Raw genomic sequence first — 22776 nt, 5'->3', positions numbered from 1 at the left:
AAAAAGGGAAAAAACAAACAAGCTGAAAAGAAAGAAATTTAAAAATCCTGAAATCGACTTTCAGGATTCTACCTCCAGCTTCCACAACAAGAACTTGTATCTTCTTGATAGGTCCATGATCATCGCTGTAATAACATACTGGCATTTTGATCGTGATTGTTGTTGCTGTGACAAGTAAGGCCCCATTGGTATCATAAACAGGTGTTGGTTTCTTTTTAGGCCGTGGTGGTTCTGGTTTTAAACAAAGATATACCACAGAGTTTTGTTTTCGATTCTTTTCACAACAAGTTCAGGCATGTAGCTGTGTTATGGATGACAAATAATCACCATATTTTCAGGGAGAATTTCATGTCCTAACCATGTTTTAAGCCTCTAAAAAATGTGTTCTCATAAATGCCCTGCATATTAGTTTTTATTTAAAAAACAATAAAAAGTTTGAGTCTTAGTTTTTCAGAAAAATTTCAGTCAATTATTGTATTTACTTCTAAGAATGTGATACATAGACACACCTCTGTGACAGTGTTCTAAGTTGTTTGCTCATGGCAGATAAAATACAGATGACAATGCTTATTTCACTGAGACTGCATGTGGTTTAGCATATGATCAGTGATAAAGAGCAAAACTGAGCACTGCAATTCAAGCCTATCAGCTATGTATTCCTGTTCCTACTTCATGATGCCTCTAGAAATAGCTGAAGGCACGCAGCTGTGTAGTCACAGGTAAAACAGCACTATCTAAAGTATTTATAGAGATTTCAGATAAAGGACAATTTATGAGACATACCTTTGATATCCATGGTTATTTTCAATTGAATTTTTGGCCCTGCACCAGCACCATTAATTGCATACACCTTAAAAAGAGAAATATTGTAATGAGTATTTGTACTAGCTTCAAATCTGTCAAATCTGTATCTGAAACAACAACGAATGCTGAAACACTTATGTCATTCACACTTCGCTAGAACTTACTTCTTATTTCTTTACAATCATGAGTACAGTAACTCTTTGTCATTTGTAATCTAGTTCTTACAGAAAGAGGAAAACAAACCCACTTAAACAGTTACGTCACAACCTCTCATGTACTACTCTACGATTATATGATTGAACTCCTTCATATAGAGAGTTTAGTCATAGGTCAAAGGACAATGGCTTTAAACTAAAAGAGGGTAAATTTAGATTAGTATAAGAAGGCAATTCCTATGAAGGTGGTGAGGCACTGGAACAGGTTGTCCAGAGAAGCTGTGGATGCCCCATTCTTGTTGGCATCCAAGGCCATGCTGGATGGGGCCCTGGCCAGCTTGGTGTGGGTTGTGGGTTGTGGGTACAACTCTGCCCATGGCAGAGGAGTTGGAACTGGATGATCTTTAAGGTCTCTTCCAATCTAAACCATTCTATGATTCTACTACTCTTAAAGCACGTACTCCTTGTAAGCTCCCGTTGCAGAACAAGACTTTTCATCTGAACTAAATGAGCAATGCAAGTGCTGGAATTAAGAGGGAAAATTAGTCTTGTTTCATGCTTCACAAGTACATGAATCCCATTACTCCTCCTCTTTCCTCTGATTTCACACTCTTCATACCCCTACACATTCAGTATTAAAATCTTGTATTTGGCTTAGCTCTGTGTTCTTTAATTTATCGATCATACCAGGGGAAAAATCCAAAGAAAAAGAGTTAATTCTTACGCTGACATTATAGGTATGCCCTCCTTTCAGTCCTTCTATCATGGCAGTGACTGACTGATCTGTTTTATCAATGACACTAAGGTTGTGGATCCGGATAGCAGCAGGATCATCTTCATTGTACACCATAGCTTGATACACCTGAATATTCCCATTTGGTTCAGATGGTGGCACAAATGTCACTTGGAACTTTGTTACTTCATCGGGTATCTTCTGAAATGTTACGTTGTTAGGTGGGTCTTCAGGTACTGAAATAGACATTTCAGTCATCTACTTAAATCAGTTCACTACTCTGACTACAAGAGTAAAAACTGAAAAATTACAAATAATACTTTTGCCTATCTGTAATATTTCATTGGTATTTTCTGTTTCCAGTAAAAACATCTGAACATTTTAAATGTATATGTAAATATTTATAAAGATAATTAAAAGTTAAATATGCAGTGAAATATTATTCTTGATGATAGCACTTAATGCTACAAATATTAAAAATAATTGCTAGATAATCCTCAGTAGTTTCTACTCACACAAGTTCCAATTTTCTACTCAGAAAGCCTAAAGGCATCATTGCACCTTGAAATAAACAAAGGTAAACAAATCCTTGCATGGCCTGACAAGCAAGAAGCAAGTGTTAGTTTAGAGCAGCCTTTCCTGAAAGCCCTGTCAACAGCTTGCTCTCTCTCAACATATAAGCAACCTACCATGTTCCTATCTCTAGCAAAAAACCTTTCCACTATCTGATGCCCAGACACTAGAAGGGAATCACAGTAGGTCAGACAAGTGTTTCAGCTTTTGTCCAAAAATATACCAGAAGCCAACAACTACACAAACACAACATGCCCTTTTGCCAAAGACGGTTATTTATCAAACTTTTACTCCAGTAGTATATATTGTCAAGACAGCGGAAATATAAATCATTTTCCCTATGTCCCTGTCTGAAAGAAAAGGCTGTAACATTCTTTTCCAGCAGCTGAATATTTACAGCTTTACCTGAGCAGACAAATCTGTAGTATGACCTCTAACTAGTGAAATCAAGTAACTGAAGGTAAACACATTCCCTCAGCCAGGATTTAGATACAGTTGTTAAATCTTCCGTTTTTTTTTTAACCCTTAACAACAAATACTAACTCAGGCTCCTCTGCAGTAAGTCTGTGTAACTTCCTCAGATACTCTGCTGTACATTAGACTGTAGAAACCAGATGAGATGAGATGATGGAAAAATTAACTGTTCTTCAGCGAGGTTACTGCACCTTCTAATGTATCACACTTCAATATGAAAGAAGGGGCTACAAAACGAAGATAGCTCACAAGACAGTCTCAGCTACCAATTAATTTAATCTTCATTCACTTTTCCACAGAAGAAGCAACTCAATACCAGCAAAGACATCAGAACTAGCACAATCAGAAACTGTGTATGTTAAGTTAGGATTATATCTTCCCTATTTACATCAGTCTTTATTTTCCTAAGCAAGTGTTGGCTACTTATTGTAATGTAAATTTTGGTGTCATGACTCCTCATATAGTTTCCTCACATTCATCTCTCCACTTTATTTTTTTTTAGTAACTCAATAGTTCAGCATTTTTTTTTTCCTTAATATCCACCTCCTTCTCCAAATTGTTTTGAATGTGTGGAAGATCTGACTCTAGTACGGATCCTTGTAGGCCTTCACTAGCAACCTCCTTCCATCCAGAATACACAAATTATGTACTCAGATAAGTACAGGTGCCATATACCGGAATTCACTTCACTTAAAGGTAAATCTCAGTATTTATTATCACCATCACTTTCTTGCTAATTGACATCTTCTAAGTATTAAAGCAAAAAATTACTGTGAGAACAAATGTGTATTAAAAGTGCACCATGTGTTTAAAACTGCCATTTATCAGGTGAAGGGAAAAATGCAAACATTGATTCATATAAAGTAGAGAAAAATACAAACCTGCTTCAAAAGTGGAGACAATTACTGGAGAACTAGCTTTGCCTTCAATAGCTGCAGCATTAACATCCCCCGTAAAGGCAATGATTACTACAGAATACCTTGTAAATGCTTTTAAATCAGAAATTTCTAAGATTTTACCCTCATCATTCGTCCTCAGAAACTGGGCTTTATAATTTTCATTATCTACCTGTAAAATAGAATTTTAAGAAAGCAAGACTTCAAACAATCAACAGCAGGATATTTAAACACCATATTTAACTTTTATCTTCCTCCTTTCCTAATCATTAAGAGTTTACAAGTCTTCAGCTAAAAAGTCTAAATAGCTGCACAGAGAGCATACTTCCTTCCCACTCACTTGTTTGTTCCTTGGCACTTTATGTAGTATGTGACTAGGAAATGGGTTGTTTGTTTGCTTTGGGTTGGAAGAGAATTTGTACTTCCATCTATGAAACAAACATAACACAATTTACAGAAAAGGTCATAGGAGAAGAAGTGTTCTGAAATGCGAAACAAACTAGGCAGAGATACAGAAAATGAGTAGTTATATAGCTGAAAATGGTTTGGAATAGAAAAAGAAAAAAGAATAAAAGAATAAAAGAAAAAAAATTGGGTAGTAATTTATAATGTTAATATCATCACAGAGAGAGTAATTCCTCTTGGGATAATTAATAGCAAAATATAATAGCAAAATTATTTCTAAAATAGTGAAAACGGAGTGATTCTGTTACTAGAAGAACTGGAAAGTAGAAATAATTGGAGTTTAACCTAGAAAAGAGAGAATAGCAGAGGATAGCAGTGATTTCAAAATATAAAAATGATGTTTACTAAATTAAAGATAAAACATTGAATATCCAATCAGAAATTACCTTTGCACTAAAAAAAAAGATCAGGATTAAATAATACAAAATGTTGCAACAATTTACCTAAATATATGTATATATAAAACCAAGGCTGTAAGGTTTGTGAAAAACTGGGACAATCTATAAGAGTTTGCTGAGGAGTTTCCTCATTTTTATGAGTGGCATAATGAATCACCTGCCAGGAGGATTCCAGGTACTCTTGTTCCTGTGTTAGACCAACAATACGGACCAGATTACTTCTCAAAATCTGAATGTCTCAAGTAATCTGCAGCTCTGCAGAAAAATAATCTACAAAATCTATAAATCTATCTGCTTTATATCCAACAAATCACTTCTAATCTTAGCTGAAAAAAAGAGAAAAAGGAAAAATGAGGGCTGTTCTAGCGTATGTCTATTCCTGTTGCTTCAGTTAATGATATTTTCATTATTGTTTCTTTAGTATGTAATTTGAAAAGAGGATTAGGTAGCTGTACAGTAGTTTTCCCACTGGATGCAATCTGTATTAAACGCAGCTGCTAAAACATTACAACAGTTCTATCATACCTTTTATTTGACAGATACTCATCTATCCCCACTGAGAATTAACGTAAACTAAACTTTTTGATTGACTAAGCAGACATTCATTTCCTGGAATGGCCATCAAGAGTTGAAATACTTTTTCCTATCTGACTATCAAAAATCTGGCATATAAATATTTTCACAAAAGCTAAAATACAATCACAACACTGCATCATTATATTTATAGTTTTCCAAAAGATGTGTTGTGGTTGTATCTTCCTTACATGTTTTCAATAACATTTTGTTCATGACTAATTACAATAGGTAGCATGACAAACTAAAATATGACATTGATAAAATATACATAGGTCAGTTTTCTGATCTAAGTGCAAGAAACATCCAAGTAATTTTAAAACTATCTGAATGCATTCACTAATGAATTATAACTACTGACTTTTAGGAATAAAGATGGTGGAGCAGGAATATAAAACTATTCTACTCTGTGAGCCAACTTTTATAAATCCTTAAAGATACTCAGTTGATAACTGAAATGAGCAAGCTGTATGCACAGAATGTTTTCAGAGTTTTGATTTTTGACAAAAAATTTTGCACATGGGCAATAGAATATATACTCAAATGTTCATCACAAAAAGATTGGGACAGTTATGTTGGCCTTTGGGAAGGAATAAATTTGTCTGTTAAGACAACTATCTACAGAACTGACAACCATAATTACTGATGGTGAGCAAATCAACATCAGATAACTAGTAGCCTCTAAACAGAAAGATAAATACTTGGAATGTATTTGGAAAAAGAATAAGACTTTGTAAGAGCAAACACAAAAAGTCCACGAAATTGAACATATCAAAACCTATCTTTAAGTATATTATTTATTATTACTTACATTTATTATTATTATTATTATTATTTATTATGAATTCTGGTAGATGTATAGTTTATCTTAGTAAGAAACTTACTGTAACTTACACTGTCCATATATTAGTAACATGTTCATAGTGCAGAATCTGATGACACCCTGTTTACAATGTAGGATTCAAGGAGGAATTGTTTAAATATAAACTGATTAAATAGTGTGCACAAAACATCAAGCTTTCAAAATTGAATTTGAAGGTTTTATTAAAGCCATCAAAATAAGTCTTTCTATTGATACACTATGATTATATTTAGTCAAAAAGTGTCAGGAAATTTTCACAAGGAAAAAAATCTTCTTTAACCTCAGTAAAAGAGGAATACAGATTGCAATGTAATTTCTTGTGACCTACCCAGCAGGCCAAGGCACTGTTCCTTCCCTGTTAGTTATTCCCTTGTCTGTCTGCCTGTCCTTCCTTCTACTGCTGAGGTAAGTGTGTTCAGAACTGAACAGATTGCACTGTAAACAATGTAGAATGAATTTAGAGTGCACGTTACTCTATATTGTAACGTCACTGAGGAGTATAAAAATATTATGCATTTTTTACTGATCTCTTTAGAAATTTTAATTGCACAAAAATCTCTTCATTAATTTTAGCATGTCCACAATGCTTATGACTAATTTAGAAAAACTGAAAATATATAGATAATGTTACTCTTATTCCAGAAAATTGAAATCACTTTATATTTATAGTCTTCAAATAGTTTGAAATACTCTTTCAATTTTTTTCCCATTACCTGGCAGGCTTATGCAGAATTTTTGAACTTGCAAACAGCAAGTCTTCCAAGATACAGTCTAGTGAACTGCTTCCATTTACACTGATAGCCTTATCTCTATAATTTCTGAACTAGGGATCCTATATCCTACTTTAAACTTCTCATATGCACAAACTTATAAAGTTCCATATCTTGCCACAGGGCAGGAAATGACTTGAGGTTTATTAATGGTTGTTTTAAGTGTAGTACAGGATGAAAAGAGAAAAGCCACTAAAGCTTTTCTCTTATGTTTTTTTCTCTCAGGTTTTTTTTTGCTTATAAAGATCAAGGAGAAAGAAGTGCTATTACTGTGCTACCAAAATACAGCTAATCTGATGAGTGGAAAATCTAGTTTGGCTTTAAAATTTGCCCTCTGATGCACTGAGTAACTTTGTATAAGTCACATCCTTTTGCTAAGCTCTCCACTCTTTTGTAAAATTATGACAAAGACCTTTTACTTCAGAGAGTAAAAAGACATTATCATTTTTACTGGTAAACAGCATCATTATTGTTTGAAGAAGGTGCACCTCTGCAAAGCTCAGCTACTGCTTTGCAGTATACAATTACTGCTAAACCTTTTTTTCTGCAAGACCTCTTATTAGCACACGTTATTTCACACCAACTAATGAATTTATTTCCCAGTAAGAAATGTATGAATGTACAAATCATATGTGGAATTTATGTGAAAATGGACACTTCAGTTATACTATTTTTCATTCCAATTTGCGTGTTTTTTAACTTCTATTAAAAACATCTACTATGAGTTCTTACATCACCAAACATCGAAAATAAAACAGAGCTGTCTTACTGAGGTAACGTCTATGAGATAGCACGTTGGGCCAGTAATGACAACAGGTTCACTCCAGCTGATATTGATACTGTGAGGAGATGTAGCTAACACTGTCACGTTTTCTGGAGGACCATCTGGAGCTATAGAAAAAATACGTATGTGAGTCACAGTTAAAGTAGTGCACAACAAATAGCCCATCAATTTTAACATAGAGCTTATTTTCCAATCTCAAAATAATATTTTCACACATTTGCTACTATATACCGCTTAAATCATGACATCATTTTTCATTCTTATCTGATAAAGCATGCACTGGGATTTAGAAACACAGCTTTTGTTGCAAGTACCATGGCATTTATAGAGTATTAAATATCTAGAACTTCTTCATAAATAGAAACTATAATCATTGTTTATATATTTATTAATTTATTACAGGTTAATTATATGTGTTTTGTAGGACACAAGCAAAGTATATATATATAGCTCTTTACACAAATAGGCATGCCTAAATATGAGAGAGAATTGATGCCAAACTAATCATGTAAAGAATGAGAAATTACAAAAACACAAACCTTCTGCAAAAGATTCCAATAATGTTGGACAGTAGCAGTACACATAATATTTTACAGAAAAACAGAAGTTTTCTAAATTTCATTTTCATTTACTCTTAACATAGTAAGAATCTCTAGAAAACACAGATTGAAAAGTAATAGGAGCTGGAAGCAGGTAAGAACAATCACGTTAAGAAATAGAGTTTTACAATTTCCTTTTTTTGATATAGTATGTGAATTAACCTAGTTATTTGTTTCTAAATAAGAAATTCATTAAATCATTTAAGAACATAGCAAGTCTCAGTAAGTATTATTATTTTTTCTTAATGTGTGTGGTAAATTTGGGGGAGCTAAATTTTGGAATAGAAGTGACAACAGATTTGTAGATTATGCCAGAACTTTACTCTATGGTGCCTTCTTCTTTTTTTTTTTTTTTTCTCCTATCTACAGCAACAAAAAAAAGTACATCTGTGACACAACTCAGTGAACTATTATAGAAGCCACAACAGTTTTCTACATATTTTCTTGGCTTCCTTGTACCTTTTTTTTTTATCTACCACAAAAAATTGTGACTATGATTGACGAATATCAGTGAATTGCCTGTCAGAGAGCTTGATGAGGAAAGTTGTAATGTATACAAGGCTACCTAGCTTAGTAGGTAGAAAATATGTTAGGAAAAGGAAAAATAGGAAGGAGAAATGTAACTATTGAAATTAGGTGTGGTGCTTCATAAGAAGAGATATACACCATGAAGGTGTATATTTTGCTCTGCAGTGGCAAAATAAAATAGGAAAAACGGGGAGTTGAGAAGGTGCTATGAAGAGTTCAAGATATTGGAAACAGGGTTTAGACTGGTGTGCTGCTTTTAGCAGGAATACAATATGCTTTGTAGGGAGGATCAAATTCAGCCACTCAGTATTCACACACACACAAATTCAGTAGTACTCAAAAATAGTGAATAGAGTGGAACAACAGAATGAAGACTAACTGAATGAACTATGAAAGCACGAGGGGTAATGAAAGAGAGGAGCAAGTATTTTCCCCTATAAACTCAAATTAGAGTAAGTTAAGCTTATTTTCCATCTTCAGACAGTGACTTTCAGTTACTATGGCAGTGGTCCTACCTTAACTCCAACAGAAATTTCTCAAAAATATTACAAAATGATATATACAGCTTCCCAAGTCTTGATTTCCTTCCAAACTAACCAAGCTTCCAAAGACAGTTTTCCATTACTCTTTTACAACATTAATGAAGCATTGAATTTTTTTGTTTCAGATGCAAATCTACATTAGAAAATGATTGTAGAGATCATTTTAAGCCTAACCTAATTACAAATGATCCAATCTGAAGCTATTATTTTATTTCTATATGTAGGTTCTATCTGATATATTTTTAGATCTTTCTAAGAAAATTCTAATTGAGTGCATTGTATTTAAGATACTTATCTAAAATACATTAGAATTTTAATACCCAGTTTACTTTCATTGTGAAAAGTCCAATATCAGACATCAACTGAAATATACCAAGATCTAGAATGTTTTCTGAAATTAGAAAGGGAACTAGAAAATGAAGTATGTCTAAAATTTCTCATGTCTTATAAAAAAAATCTTTTTAAAAACTGTTGACTTCAGTGGATAACTGCCATGTTCTGATTTAGGTTTGTTTGTGAAATTAATCTAGTCAATACGAGGCCATGATATCACTATACCCTTTCTCTTATAAATCACAGCAATTTACTCAGTAGAAATGACCTAGTCTTATTCTCTCATTCCCCTATAATCCAATCACTTCCTCTCACAAGCACTTTTCTCCTGGTTTTCACAATAATGCATTTTCTGTAACTAATAACCATCATTTCCTGATTATCATGCTTCTATCCTTGCAGAGGAATGTGAGTCTTATGGAGGTCAGGGTCATCTTTCCCATCCATCTGTGTCCTGATGCTAAGGCAACAGTTAAGTGTGTTAGCTTGAAGATAAGTCTGGATAGCCCATCATTTAGGATAATCCTCAAAAATAAGAAGGAATTGTCCAGTCTCCTAACAGAAATTCATGCTTGCCAGTTTGGCTAAGCCCAATACTTTTTCTTTTTCCCTCCAAAAATTAAGTGTGACATTCTGTTTTTTCATTTTACGATTACCTAGGTTACCAATATTTAAACAACTATATTTTATACTGGGCCATAGTAACTCTCCAATACTTAGTTGAGAGAGAATGAAAGGAGCATAGAAAACCAAGTTATTTGAGGCAAAATCTACCTCTATACAACAAAGCCTTCTCACTATACATAAAAATTTCCTTAAGTATACCAAGCAACTGAATAACAACAGGGATTGGGAAAGAAGGTGCTGAAAAGAGAAGCGTAACTTTCTGCTCCATGCATCTTTATCCTATCCTTCATGGGACACTCTAACATCTGGGATTTTCCTTTGTATGTCAGTATATCCTGGCATTTGGAGACCTGGCAGTTTACCAAAAAGCACTGCAGCATCTATGAGATCCAAAATCAGCTCAATGATTTCACTGTCCTTCATTTTCCAGATAATGCTGATCCTTCAGAATGACTTTTCCCTTAAAAGCAATGAATTTGGCCACTCTTATTCTCCTTATAAATGCAAAGGTGAAGCTCAGGCTAAGTGCAGGTGTGAGGGAACAAAATTTCCTCAACTATGGAAAAAGGTTTGTTGCCCTTTCCCTTACTGTGACACAGCACTGTGATCTTCTGTACTGGTAACTACATAAATCTAAGCTGAAAATATTTCACCTTGCAAAGTAGATTTGGCTCTCAGGTAATCAATCAGCTAAGCTATTACAGTGCTATCAAAATACTTTATGAGACAGTAGGACAAATCCTGTGAGAATAATCTCACAAAACAGAAGTTTGAATAGTTTATCTGGTTCTGAGAAGTGGATCTTCTTGATAACCTGTAACATTTTCCACAGAGTAGAACTGTAGCCTATTTCACTGCAAAACATCTTCATGCAACTGAGTTAAATCTTAAAGAACAATTCCTTTGGTCTTAAGTTTAGCTTCATAATGAACAATTGAAATAAATAAATATAAGAGATTCTCACCTTAGTCACAGGATATTCAGAATTATTAGCTTTTGCTGCTGTAGTACAAGTATAATATGCAGCACTCAAAAATGGAAAGATTATCTAGGGCTTCTGTTACATATTTTTTGTTGTTGTTGATGAGATTTCATCTCTTTATGTTCTTGAAATTAAGTCTAACAATTTATTTGCTTAAATGCTGTAACTTCCTGAATATGAGCATAATAAATATAGGCTTGAGAGAAACAAAAACTTCAGGGTGGCTAACTTCTGCTCTCAAACCTGAACACTCAACTCTGATTATTTTATGGGCTGAGTACGCAGGCTATTTTACATAGCATCTAAGCACCCTTAAGCCCTAGCAGACCATGTATATTGGCTGGGTACCAGCAGGCTAATCCAGAGGATGCTTGGCCCCGTCCACATGGGAGAGAAGAGGGAAAACTGCACCTGTTCAGTGGATGTACTCTGCAGGACCTCTTGGAGCACCCCCAAATTTCTTTTCTCCACTACAGGAAGTAAACTTTGCAAAATAGCAATCATTAACAATAGTCTGTGTTTAAACAGTATTTTTACAGACTGGCCTGTGGGATGTATCAGGTCAGGTAGCTGGAGACTTGCCTTTGCCAAGGCCCAAACACTGATCAGGGAGGTTCTTTGGTGCTTCTGAAGCTGCCAGCTGTGACACGTCCTGTTTCTCATTTTCCTCTTCAGCTGATTGCCATTGCCCCCAGAATAAAGGCCAGCATCCAGCCACAGTATCTGGAATCCTGCCCATGCCTTTTGATTCTGGGGCAGTGTGTTTTATAGGCAGCTGATCACTCTACATGTCATCTTAGTTCACAGGAAATTTGTTGCTGCCCTGTTCCCCACCACAGACACAGGGCATGGGAAGGGATTGTGCAGTCCACTGAAGCTTTTCTGATTCAACTTCTGTCTCTTCAGTAGGAGAGAGAAGAAACTATTTCTTTCTTAAACCTTACTGACACTGTCTGGAGAGGAAATCTTAAAGATGATACTTGAGGTGATGATATGTGTTTTGATTATCTGCCTCTCTGTTCAGTTTAAATATCTAATTTTCTGAAACTTGACAACATTTTATCAAGGTATTTGCATCTCTCAGCAGCTGAGATGTATGTAATATAAAGAAATGTCCCTGAGCTTCTGGTTGCTCACAACTTCTGTTATCTATTTTCTGCTCTGTCTGGGTTCATATCTTTTTATTTCATTTTACTTTCATTTAAATATTTTATTAATTTACAGGCATAGCATCTGCACAAGAACTGGACAAAGAAAGTGCACGTGAGAATGACTCTGTAGTTGATTCCAGTACTTTTCAGTCCAAAGGACAGCTTCTGTGATTTACATGAAAAAAATGAATTGTTGTGAAGTTCGCTATCACAGTGCCTAGATCTCTTTGCACTTTTGAGCTTAGAATTTTTCTATTGTCGTTTCTCATCTGCAAATGAAGATTACAACATTTCCTTAACTTCCAGGAAAACTGTGACATATTTATGGACAGATGGATGTATTACTGCATGGAGTGCACAGATACTATAAAGAATTAATACAAAAGCCTCTTGAGTTCACATCATTGTAAAATCATGAATGGAACAAAGTAAGTCTGAGGACCATTGAATAATCCTTGTTACACAGATATTTAAGTCCTTGGTATATTAAGATTACTGTGAAATGGAGTGAAGGAGCTGAGATTTAGACAGGCTGCTCATGGTGATTCTCTCTTGCTCCACACAGACCAAAAGCCAGATTTCAAATATGCTCTGACTTAGGCTGGCTGCAGACTAGTAGGAAAGGTTTTCATGTCCCCATATCAACTATCTAAATAATTTATGTTTCATTCCTCTTTTCTCAAATGTCATTAAATGAAAACTTCAGCTGAGGTATGGCAGTCCTAACAATGGTCTTGTAGACAATACATGGCTACTATGCTCTGCAACTTAAGGTAGATAACGGCACTGAAAAGAAATCATAATTCCTTTGAAAATACTGCTTACATTGTACTGGAAGGAATGAACAGCAGAATTTTTGAAAAGTGTTCGCATGAATGAACAGGCTTTTAGTCAAAGAATAAAAAGACTACTTTTCACTGACACACCCCACATATGAAGATGAACTGAACACAACATAACAACCCAGATGTACCATATCAAACTCAGATGTACCAATTCTAATTATAGAGTTGGGCTGAGGAATGAAATTTCTCTTGAGCAAATAGGATAGTAAAACAACCAATTGACAGTAAAATCTAAAGTAGTGTAATGTATGCAAACCTACCAAATGATTTATATCGTGATATTTTGAACTTGAAGAATTGCAGTTAATCCTTATTGTATTCACTAGCACTATAGGTCTCTGAAGCAATAACTTCTACTAGGTGACCAACCCTTTGTTATAGCAATATGACATATAACAAACTTCCTTACTTACAGCCCGGAAGTGTTTGTGTAGAAATCCAAGGAGAAGAACTTCCATATCCAGCATTCGTACTGGCAGCAACTGCAAATCTGTACCACCTGTATTTTTTTAGTCCATACACCGTCTCTTCTATCTGGGCATTGACTGCTTTTTCATATAAATATTGATGAATCTCATCTTCGATACATTCCTTAGTTTCCCAATTACTGCAGTGGATAGACTGTAGCTGTGTGGTAATCTTGTAGTTTTGAAAGTAGCCGAGGACCAACTTCGGAGATCTCCAATTCAAAGTCACACTTGTTGATTGCACGTTTGAAAAAACAATATCCCTGGGAGCACTAGGAACTACAAATAAAAGCTCTTGTAATAGATCTTCAATTGAATGAAAAGTGATTGCAGTTATAACTGTTTTATCCAGTGGTTAAAAAATAATTTATTAAGCATGTCTGAACTACAGGATTCAATTTCGTAGGGTTAATAAGGAATAAATGCATTGGTTTAAATTACACCAAATATATATAAGTGGTATACATTTACTATAGTTTTGGAATAAAAAAAAATACTTTTAGGTGTGGCATGCAAGGCAAGCTTTGAGAGGTGTGACATTGCTGTTACTACATTTGGGGCTATGTCTCAACTCAGGGAGAGAGCATCAAGCAGTTATTTTTGGCCTATCCATAGCATCTCTTACTGCTGTTGCTGACTGAGATTCCTCACCTCTCACATAGAAATACTTGTCTCCCTCTCTCGTCTCACCTTCTGAATGGTATCAACACACACAGTATGTTTTTGTATCTTTGTATAATGCAGCTGTTTTACAAGCTGTTCAGCAAACAACAAATTAAAAAAAACAACAACCACAAAACACCAAAAACAGTAGCACATGAATAATATGGCCATATAAGATAGAAAAAGAAACTTTCCACAAAGTTTCCTACTGTGTTACTTAAATATGTATATATGCATAGGTATAAACAGATTTATAGCAATGTGCATGCACATGCACATACATACACATTTACCCATATCTATATTAAGCCAGCAGTGTACTCTCAGCTCTTGCAGATTGGATGCAACATATGGTTTTGTGCTATATCAAATAGTCATACAGTAAGCTAATATTATCTCTAAGACCCTCTGTAAGATAATACTAATACTCTATGGCAAAAAAACTGTACAGAGAAATCAGCTCAGAAATCATTTCGTGCACTTAGCTTTAAAGAGTGCTTTGGACTTTCTGAGGCAAGAAGTATTGCTGGTAAAAGGAAACACATGATATATCCCAAACTGAAACTGAAGAAGCCCAAAGGCTTACATAAAGAATAAAAGAATTGCAGGCCAATGTTACTGCAGAAGAAAGAGGAAACCTTCAATGCTTCTTTTCAGCCTTTTGGGAATGTCTGATCTCAGCATTCACCTGCCAAAATTTGTGCATAAAACATCGTAACACAACAAGGTGAAGCCTCTCCACTAAATATGAATACTTAACAAGAAAGAGATGCAGATTCACAATCAAAACAAGCTCGAACAGCAAAAAGAGAAATTCAAATCCCTTCATATGAGCCCAAAGAAGATGGAACCTGCGGGACAGAGGTCAGACACAGAAGTCACAGGGACTTCCTCTGTCACAGTATACAGTAGCCCCACTTGCTCTCAGCTTGACGCTCACTAATCAAATACAGACCAAAAGCTAAACTGGAAAAAAAAGAAAAGAAGAAAAAAAAAAGTATTTGGGAGAGCTAGCTAATTTTCATCACTATACTGCAAAATACCAAAATCAATGTTGTTTTGCTCTGTTGTTATTACAGTGAAGAGAAGTACAGGAAATCGTAAATTAAAGCAAATCAGGTTGAAACTGTCATGCTTCATCAGTTTTAGAGAGGTAATATTCAATTTGTTCAATTTGGTAAAAAAAAATACCTATTTTCACAATTAGAAAAATACAAGTAAGGGAATATTTTATCCATTAGCCACTGGAAAAGAAAGGTGGAGGAACATTCAATAATTGTTATGAAAATTCTGTATCCTTTAAAAATCCCAATCTCTATTAGGATATAGGCTATTGCAATCTGTTAAGGAACTCAAAGCATATTAATCTTACACACTCAATTATGGTGATGACAAAATTTGAGATAAAATGGATAAAATCATTTAAGAGAAATAAAAGTTGTCACCGAGTCGCACCCTGTATTACTAGAATTAAAATAAAGTCTTTTTGAGACTCAATGCTATACATTCCAAGAATTTAAGAGTCAGCAGTTCCAAAGACATTAGATCAGATCAAAATTAAGGTAATTTAAGGAAATTCCATCCTCCTCCTCAATAAGAGGAGGATTACTCTTTTTTCATAAGGAATATAACCTCACTGTCCCAGGCACGTGACCAAGAGCTTCTGCTGTGATGAGAACAGCCAACATTGGACGGCTTAGAATAAAAATTTAAAATTGATCAAGGCAGAGATTGAAACAATTGACCCTAATAATAATAACTCTTAGTCTAATATCATAAACATCCTACAGCTGAGAACTGATTATTGCACTACACTCCCATTTAAATGATAGACTGGATTAAATGCCAGTAAAACATCTTGCATAAAGCTTAAAGCTTTCTGCCTGAGCATAGGAAAAATGATTCAGTACATTTTCATGCTTCCACATCACAAGATTTTAAGGAAAGCGGATCTTAAAAAGCATTTCTTATCCACAGATCTTCCCATACTCAAGGTTCCTGACAGAAAAGCAGAACCACAAGAGCCTGTCTGAATATAATAATGGAAAAATATAGAAACAAGTTAATGTGGACAGTAACCAGTTGGTTGCTGGGTGCCAAAAGGAAGATGGAAATATATATTCATTCCACCTGCACAGCTGGTAAAGCTACAGGTGGGATAACTGCAGTCTTGTGCAATTAAAATTAGACAGGTTAAAGAGGCAATCGCTGGCAGTTTTGCCCATGTTCTAGCCACATGGTGGGCTTTCCAACTCAAGACTGTCCTAGTCCCCTAGTTTCAACTTGAGACTTCACAGTTCTGTAAGAAAGACAGAAGAGATGCCTGACACTTTGAGAGAACTACACATTCTTAAGGAAAAATAGCAGTGGCTGTGATTTGTGGGCACTCACACGTAACATCTACAGCTGAATAAAGCCAGCTCTTTCTATCGACAAACTCTGAAAGAGCAAACAGAAGAACGAAGGGCAGAGAAACTGTTTCTGCCTCCTTGAGAAGAGTCCTTTTTCTCCCTACCTGCAGAGGGAGCCCATAAAAATTACTCTTACAAGGCTGAAGATGGTCTGAAAATCCCAGTGACTACATAAAAACTATCATTTTGAAAGATAAGACTGCATGTATAAAGGCAACAGACATTTGAAAAAGACTTCTTTTGTACAAAAAGCATTTATTTCCATTTTATGTCACTGTTTGTTTTTTTTTTTCCCCAGTTTTCTAAGACCTATGTGTGCAAAATATTTCTAATCTACAAAAATTGGTCACTTGGTAGAAGATACAAGAAAGTTTTTTATGCCAATGCCTAGCTAGATCTTTAAAATAGAATTAAAGCCTTAAAATTTCTCAGTTTAAAATCTAGTTCATCTTATGTCATTTCTTCCATATAAAAATAAATTATAAACATAATCTGTCATTAGAATGAAAAACTATGATGTGACCCCAGAATCCATTGCAGGGGTACTCCAAGGGCTGCAGCAAGGAGGACTGACACCCAGTGGTACTCCTGCACTAAATGACTGTGTTCAATGACACAATTTCAAGACAACTATGCTATTGGGTTACAGATACAAAGAGGATTACAATTACTCCAGCATGGAGAATCAGATTTCCATTCCTCAAGAATGACTAAAATTCCCCCAACTTTTTCTCTCCACAGATGGTACTGATTTGAACAAACCATTCCATGCTTCCTAGAGTAATCATGCAGCTTGTTTAAATTTTCCAAACATGACTCAAATATGATGAAGTGATCACTGTTCACACTAAAAGCAACTAAAGCCAAAAATTGCATCTTCGTGTATTATTCTTTTAGGCTAAACTGGAACTATAACAAAGACTTATCTATCTGCAGTTATATACTCCTGCTTTAATACAAGCTTAAAAGGCACTTTATTATTCTTTCTGAATTCCAGAAGGATCTATTTGAAGAAAAAACTAGAAAAAGGGTGTGTTTGGGGTGATCTAGGACGCCAACTGTCTAGGACTGAGCCCTGATTAGCTTATTGGAATTCTAGTGCTAATCACATATTTAAATTTTCCACAAATCATGGGCAGTACCCCTTAAGTTAATCATTCTATACCCTGCAGTCTTTCCCTAACCAACTATATTGCATTTGCTATAATTCATCTAGCTTTGGGAGTAAGGTTTCCAAAGTCTGAAAACTTTGATACAATGCAATGTCCTCCATAGTTTTCAATTTAATCTCTTAATTCAGCTTCTGAAAGCCAGCCAGGATGCTGGCAGAGTGGCTAGCCATGAAATGCTGGTAAGTCAGTTTCTAGACTGGAGAAGTAATGAGGTATTTTCAGGTTCATCCACCATTGTTCCCATGATGGCCAAACTCCAAGGAAAAGTGCCTGAAGCCAGATCCACATGGGATCTTAAGCTCCTAAAACCTATTTACGTGCCTGAACTCCTACTGAAGTTGACAGGAAGTTAAGCACCTAAATAGAAGTGACTTTCACAGATCTTGGCCCCAGTTCCCTATGCTCATCTGGCTGCAATGCTAATCAGTCTTTCCAAAGCTGGCAGACTGCTCTGAGATTAACATTTTATTTGAGAAAACAAATGAAAGGAAATTCCTTGCAGAAAAGGCACCTGACTGTACAAAGACTGAGATCAAGCCGAAAAGTGTCAGTGGAACTGTTTAAAGCCACAGAAATATTTTGTAGGAAAAATCTTATTTGCAATCCAAAGATAACCAAGGGCAGCAAAGGGCACAATTACAAAAAGATCTACTGAGAAAAGAGAGAAGTTACAGCTTTTTGTAAAGACTTCTGTGGAAAGGAACGACTACAGCTGCATGGGCTGGGGAACAGAAGACAGTAATCTGATATGGCATAGTTCCTAATGAAGTTAATAAAAAAAAGTCTGCCTACAGAACAGCTGCTTGTAGCTGGAGTTTGGATTAAAAGAACAGTGGCAGCCTAGAAGTCTGTGGGGTGGTATTAAGAGCATCAAGAGGAGGAAAGTGAAGAACAAAGTAGAACACATTGCAGTGGGCACTCAACAAAATGATCTTCAGAAAACTGAGGTATTGGCAAAGAAAATGAATATTCTGATTATCTCCATTAATTTTTGAAAATTTTGTTACCCAAAGGAGTTTCCTGAGTTAAGCTGATATCCCTGGTGATACTAAATACTACTCTAATATGGACTGCTAACCTCAGTGGGACTCATTGCGATATAAGGTCTTGCTTGGTATGAACAAGAACATCATAAATAGGTCCCAGATGATTTCACTAACATAAAAGTGAAAAAAAACTGTAGACTCTTTTTCCCATGACTTGGGACTGATACTATCAGACATGCTCTAAAGGAAATTGCACAGTTGAGAACATGTCTTAAAAAAGCATCCTTGGTTTAGGTCTCTGACATTAGAAAATTCAGTACCTAACTGTAGGATATAAGGACTGAAAAATCAAATCCTATGTATCCAAGGAGAAATGTACACCTTAAACAAGGCTTAGAAAGTAGTGACAACTGTCAGTATACTTCAGTCTTAAAGTCAATCAAGAAGGCTCAACTTACTGACAAACTAGACCACTGCCTGCTTTTCAGTAAACAATATATTTGACCTGTAAATGCTTTTAGTGCCAGCTTTGTATGTAAATCTTTCCATGATTTCTTTTATGTTCAGTGTTAACCTAGTCCTTAATTAAAAAAAAAAAAATAAATCATCCTACACTATATGATTCCTCTATTTTTATCTACCTGCTTCCAAAAATAACATCAATGCAATTTATTGGGTAGCCACCATCTGATCACTGCATTTGTCTAGTAAAGATTTACCATCAACATCAAAGGGACTTATATTCGGACATACCAACTAATTAGAAAATCTAAAAAAAGATCTACACTATACTAAGAAAATTGAAGTCTGTTGGAAAAAAAGCACTGAGAGAGTCTTGGAAAAAAAAATTGAAAGATTCTTGGTCATGATATTCTTCCATTTAAAGGATTCTTCCAGTACATTACACTCATATGTAGTTCTCTTCACAAGGCAATGAAGAAATTCACATTATCCAAATCACAGGGCTGTCATAAGATGCCATGTGCTACAAAAAGGCATATGTTGGAGGAAACAGATAATTTTCTTGGAGATGTAGGACGTTTTAAGCTCATTCTTTGTGCTTCACAGGCCTACACAAAACTGACCATATTTTCCAGTGGGCAACTTCATTTTGGGTGCACAAAACCAGAATCCTCAGAGGTTTACTTATTCAGAGAATAAACTTACTTTATGTCCAAGAAATAACAGATGATGATAATTTGCCAGCTCCGCACTAGAAGACCTAAGAAACTTTTATATTAATAATCCTTTCAGGCACTCCTTTTTTTCATCCATAAAGCATACTTCTGTATACAGCTGCAAATTATTACACGCCAGAAAAATTAGGAAAAGATTAATCTATAAAATGTTTCTTTGATAAATTCTTAGTAATATTTCTTTTAAATTGAAGTTATGAATGAATCTCTGTTTAGTAGAAAACAAATAGTAATTATTATCACCATAGTACAACGCAGCCCTCAACTTGTTACAAGGCTTTGTGTTCATTTATAATATTACATAGGACTAGAAGTAAGGAGAGAAAAATTACACTGCATGTCTTAATATTATAACAAATAGATTTTCAGAGAATAGTAAATGCCCCAAATAGCTTTTTAATTCTCTTATTTTTATTCTTAATGAATTAAGAATAAGTCTTCCGAATGACTCTTATACTGTCCCCAAACTTCTGAGCTAACTGAAGCTGCATAGCTTTAGCATGCCTTTCTGAGAACTATCCTACCAATTTATGGCTCTTTTTCCCTTCTAAAAACTCATTCAACCCTAATAAAATTTCATTTTAATGTGTGCATTTTCTTGAAAATAATCCAAGGACAGCTATTCAGTCATAAAATCCCAAATCATTTATGCATGTGTACTTGCTATATTATATTTCATATACTGCATAATGTATTTAAACACAAAGTAACATTACCACTACAAAGTTGATAGTTTTTGTAACGCACTGCAGCCTGGCAAAAGTGGTTTACCATGACAACAGAGCAATACTGGACACAAAAATCTACTAATCTCCTCATAAATTTAATTTTCATGATTCATGTTTAATTTTACCCAGATATGAACAAATGTACCTAAATGAAAAGAAAAAGAAAAAAAAAAGAGGCAAATGAACTCTGTAAAAATGCAAAGGTCAAACATTATGCAGTAAGACACGGAGCCAAATTCGATTTCACTTTATGTCAGAAATAAATGCATTGTCAGTGACTCAGTGCTGGCTACATATTCTGTGACTAATCTTAGACCACCATAAATAAGAAGCTGACAACAGCTATAAAACTGTTTCCATTCCCAACCATGAATCTCCAATTCCTAGTAGCCAGTCACCAGAAAACAACTCATGCAAACACACAGTTAAGGAAATGTCCTAATAATATCTAGTTTGCTGTAAATATGACTAAGCAACAACCTGCAAGTCAAATGCTAAAACAGCAAGAAAGAGTCTATGCAGTGTATGTAGCAATAAATAAATAAATAAATAAATAAAACATTAAAAAGGATATTGTAGTATAATCCTTCACTCAGGCAAACTCTTAGTGATAAGATATGTAAGCCATTTGTTGTTAGAAAATAGTCTTATTTTTTCTGCTACTAATACAAATCTATAAAACAGACAACAGGCTAGTAGCCTGTCTTTCAAGCCAAGGGCTAGTACTACATGCACAGATTCTCCAAGGTTTCCTCAAAAACTAGCAGCCAACCCCAAATTCCTCAAAAATCCCAGAATCTAACTTTTCCAGGTGGCAGGCTTCTTCGAGGTTATCAGCAACATTTCTCCACCTTCAGGGAAGCAGGCGGCCCAGAAAGCTTCCTGCTTCTCATAAATCTGTCTTCAAAAGTTTCTGGGCTTGGACAAGCCCAGTTTTAATCAGGCATCAGCTTGCCAATCTGGACACCCATTCTCAACTTCAGACTTTCTAAAGATTTGAGTCAGGACCGGCTTTTCGTCAGCTCTGATTTAAAGTGAAGTGTACTTTAGGTAAATGCTTGCCTGCATCCACGTTCAACACAGCAGTTAAGATCACTGCATTTTTTCCAGCCAATGCCATAAGATCATGCTTATCTCTAATGTTAAAATAATGCCTTCCTCAAAAGCAAATTTTGAATCCTGTTGATGGACAAAAGGCCCTGAGCAAACAAGAGGATGCAATACTGAAGTTAAACTTATAAATCACCAAAAAGCTAGAAAGGAAGGGATCTATTCTAAAACCCTAGAAAGAAGTCCTGTATTTTTCTTATCCACTAGCAGAACCAAATATTAAAAGGACAGGCGTTCAGCTGCCTGTAGTATTTCAGGCCTGCTTGTTTCACAGTCATCATTTAAATTAAAGAAAATAATTAACTTTAGTAATTAGTTACCTTCTTCTGGAAGTGTACTGGCATTGCATATCTGTTCTTCACCATCACCAGCGGATGTTGCAGCTTTTATTTTAAACTGGTAAGAAATATTTGAAAGCAGATTTTGGAAAGTATGCAGTGTAATATTAGATGAAAAAATTGTAGAACTTCCTTCAACTGTTACAGTGTAATGAGTAATCACACCATTGGATGAAGCAGGAGGTTCCCACTGCACGAAGATCGATTCCCAACTTGTCGCAACACAATGAGCATTCTGGACAACATCTGGTACTTAAAAGATACACACATCCCAAATATTAACAGTCTCACAAAATTAAAACCATAATCACAGAGAAATATAGTTGGAGAAGCAGGGACATAATATTCAGAGAGAAGGTGAAATATTCCAGTGACATACAAATAGATACCATAAGCAAAACAGGTTGAGAGAACAAAAAGAATCTCTCTGCCAGTGACCTGACGTAGGAGAGGCTACCTATCTGGCTTTTTCCTAGTTGCATGCTCCAGTTTTAACTTCACTTCTCATATTTCCCTATTTTAGTAATAGAATTGTAGTAGAACATACACAGAAGTGTTAAATTCATATACTCTGCAACAGCTTCAACAGCAGAAAATTCTTATTTATTTCA

The 22776-nt window shown here is 35.2% G+C and overlaps 1 protein-coding gene across 1 annotated transcript in view; it reads right to left on the bottom strand.

Moving 5' to 3' along the window:
• PTPRQ (protein tyrosine phosphatase receptor type Q) overlaps positions 1 to 22776 on the bottom strand; it is a 110797-nt gene that overhangs the window by 31112 nt on the left and 56909 nt on the right. The window contains exons 33-39 of the mRNA XM_031553761.1: positions 22148 to 22417; positions 13508 to 13840; positions 7473 to 7594; positions 3621 to 3807; positions 1684 to 1928; positions 784 to 850; positions 73 to 231 (exon numbers count right to left, since the gene is read on the bottom strand). Of these exons, the coding sequence (XP_031409621.1) occupies positions 73 to 231; positions 784 to 850; positions 1684 to 1928; positions 3621 to 3807; positions 7473 to 7594; positions 13508 to 13840; positions 22148 to 22417 (1383 nt within the window). The remainder of the gene's footprint in view (positions 1 to 72; positions 232 to 783; positions 851 to 1683; positions 1929 to 3620; positions 3808 to 7472; positions 7595 to 13507; positions 13841 to 22147; positions 22418 to 22776) is intronic.

The sequence above is a fragment of the Meleagris gallopavo genome, chromosome 1 (genome assembly GCF_000146605.3).
Source record: "Meleagris gallopavo isolate NT-WF06-2002-E0010 breed Aviagen turkey brand Nicholas breeding stock chromosome 1, Turkey_5.1, whole genome shotgun sequence".
In the NCBI taxonomy this organism is placed as follows: domain Eukaryota; kingdom Metazoa; phylum Chordata; class Aves; order Galliformes; family Phasianidae; genus Meleagris; species Meleagris gallopavo.
The sequence above is the reverse complement of the archived record's forward strand: the minus strand, read 5'-3'. Positions and strand labels throughout refer to the sequence as shown.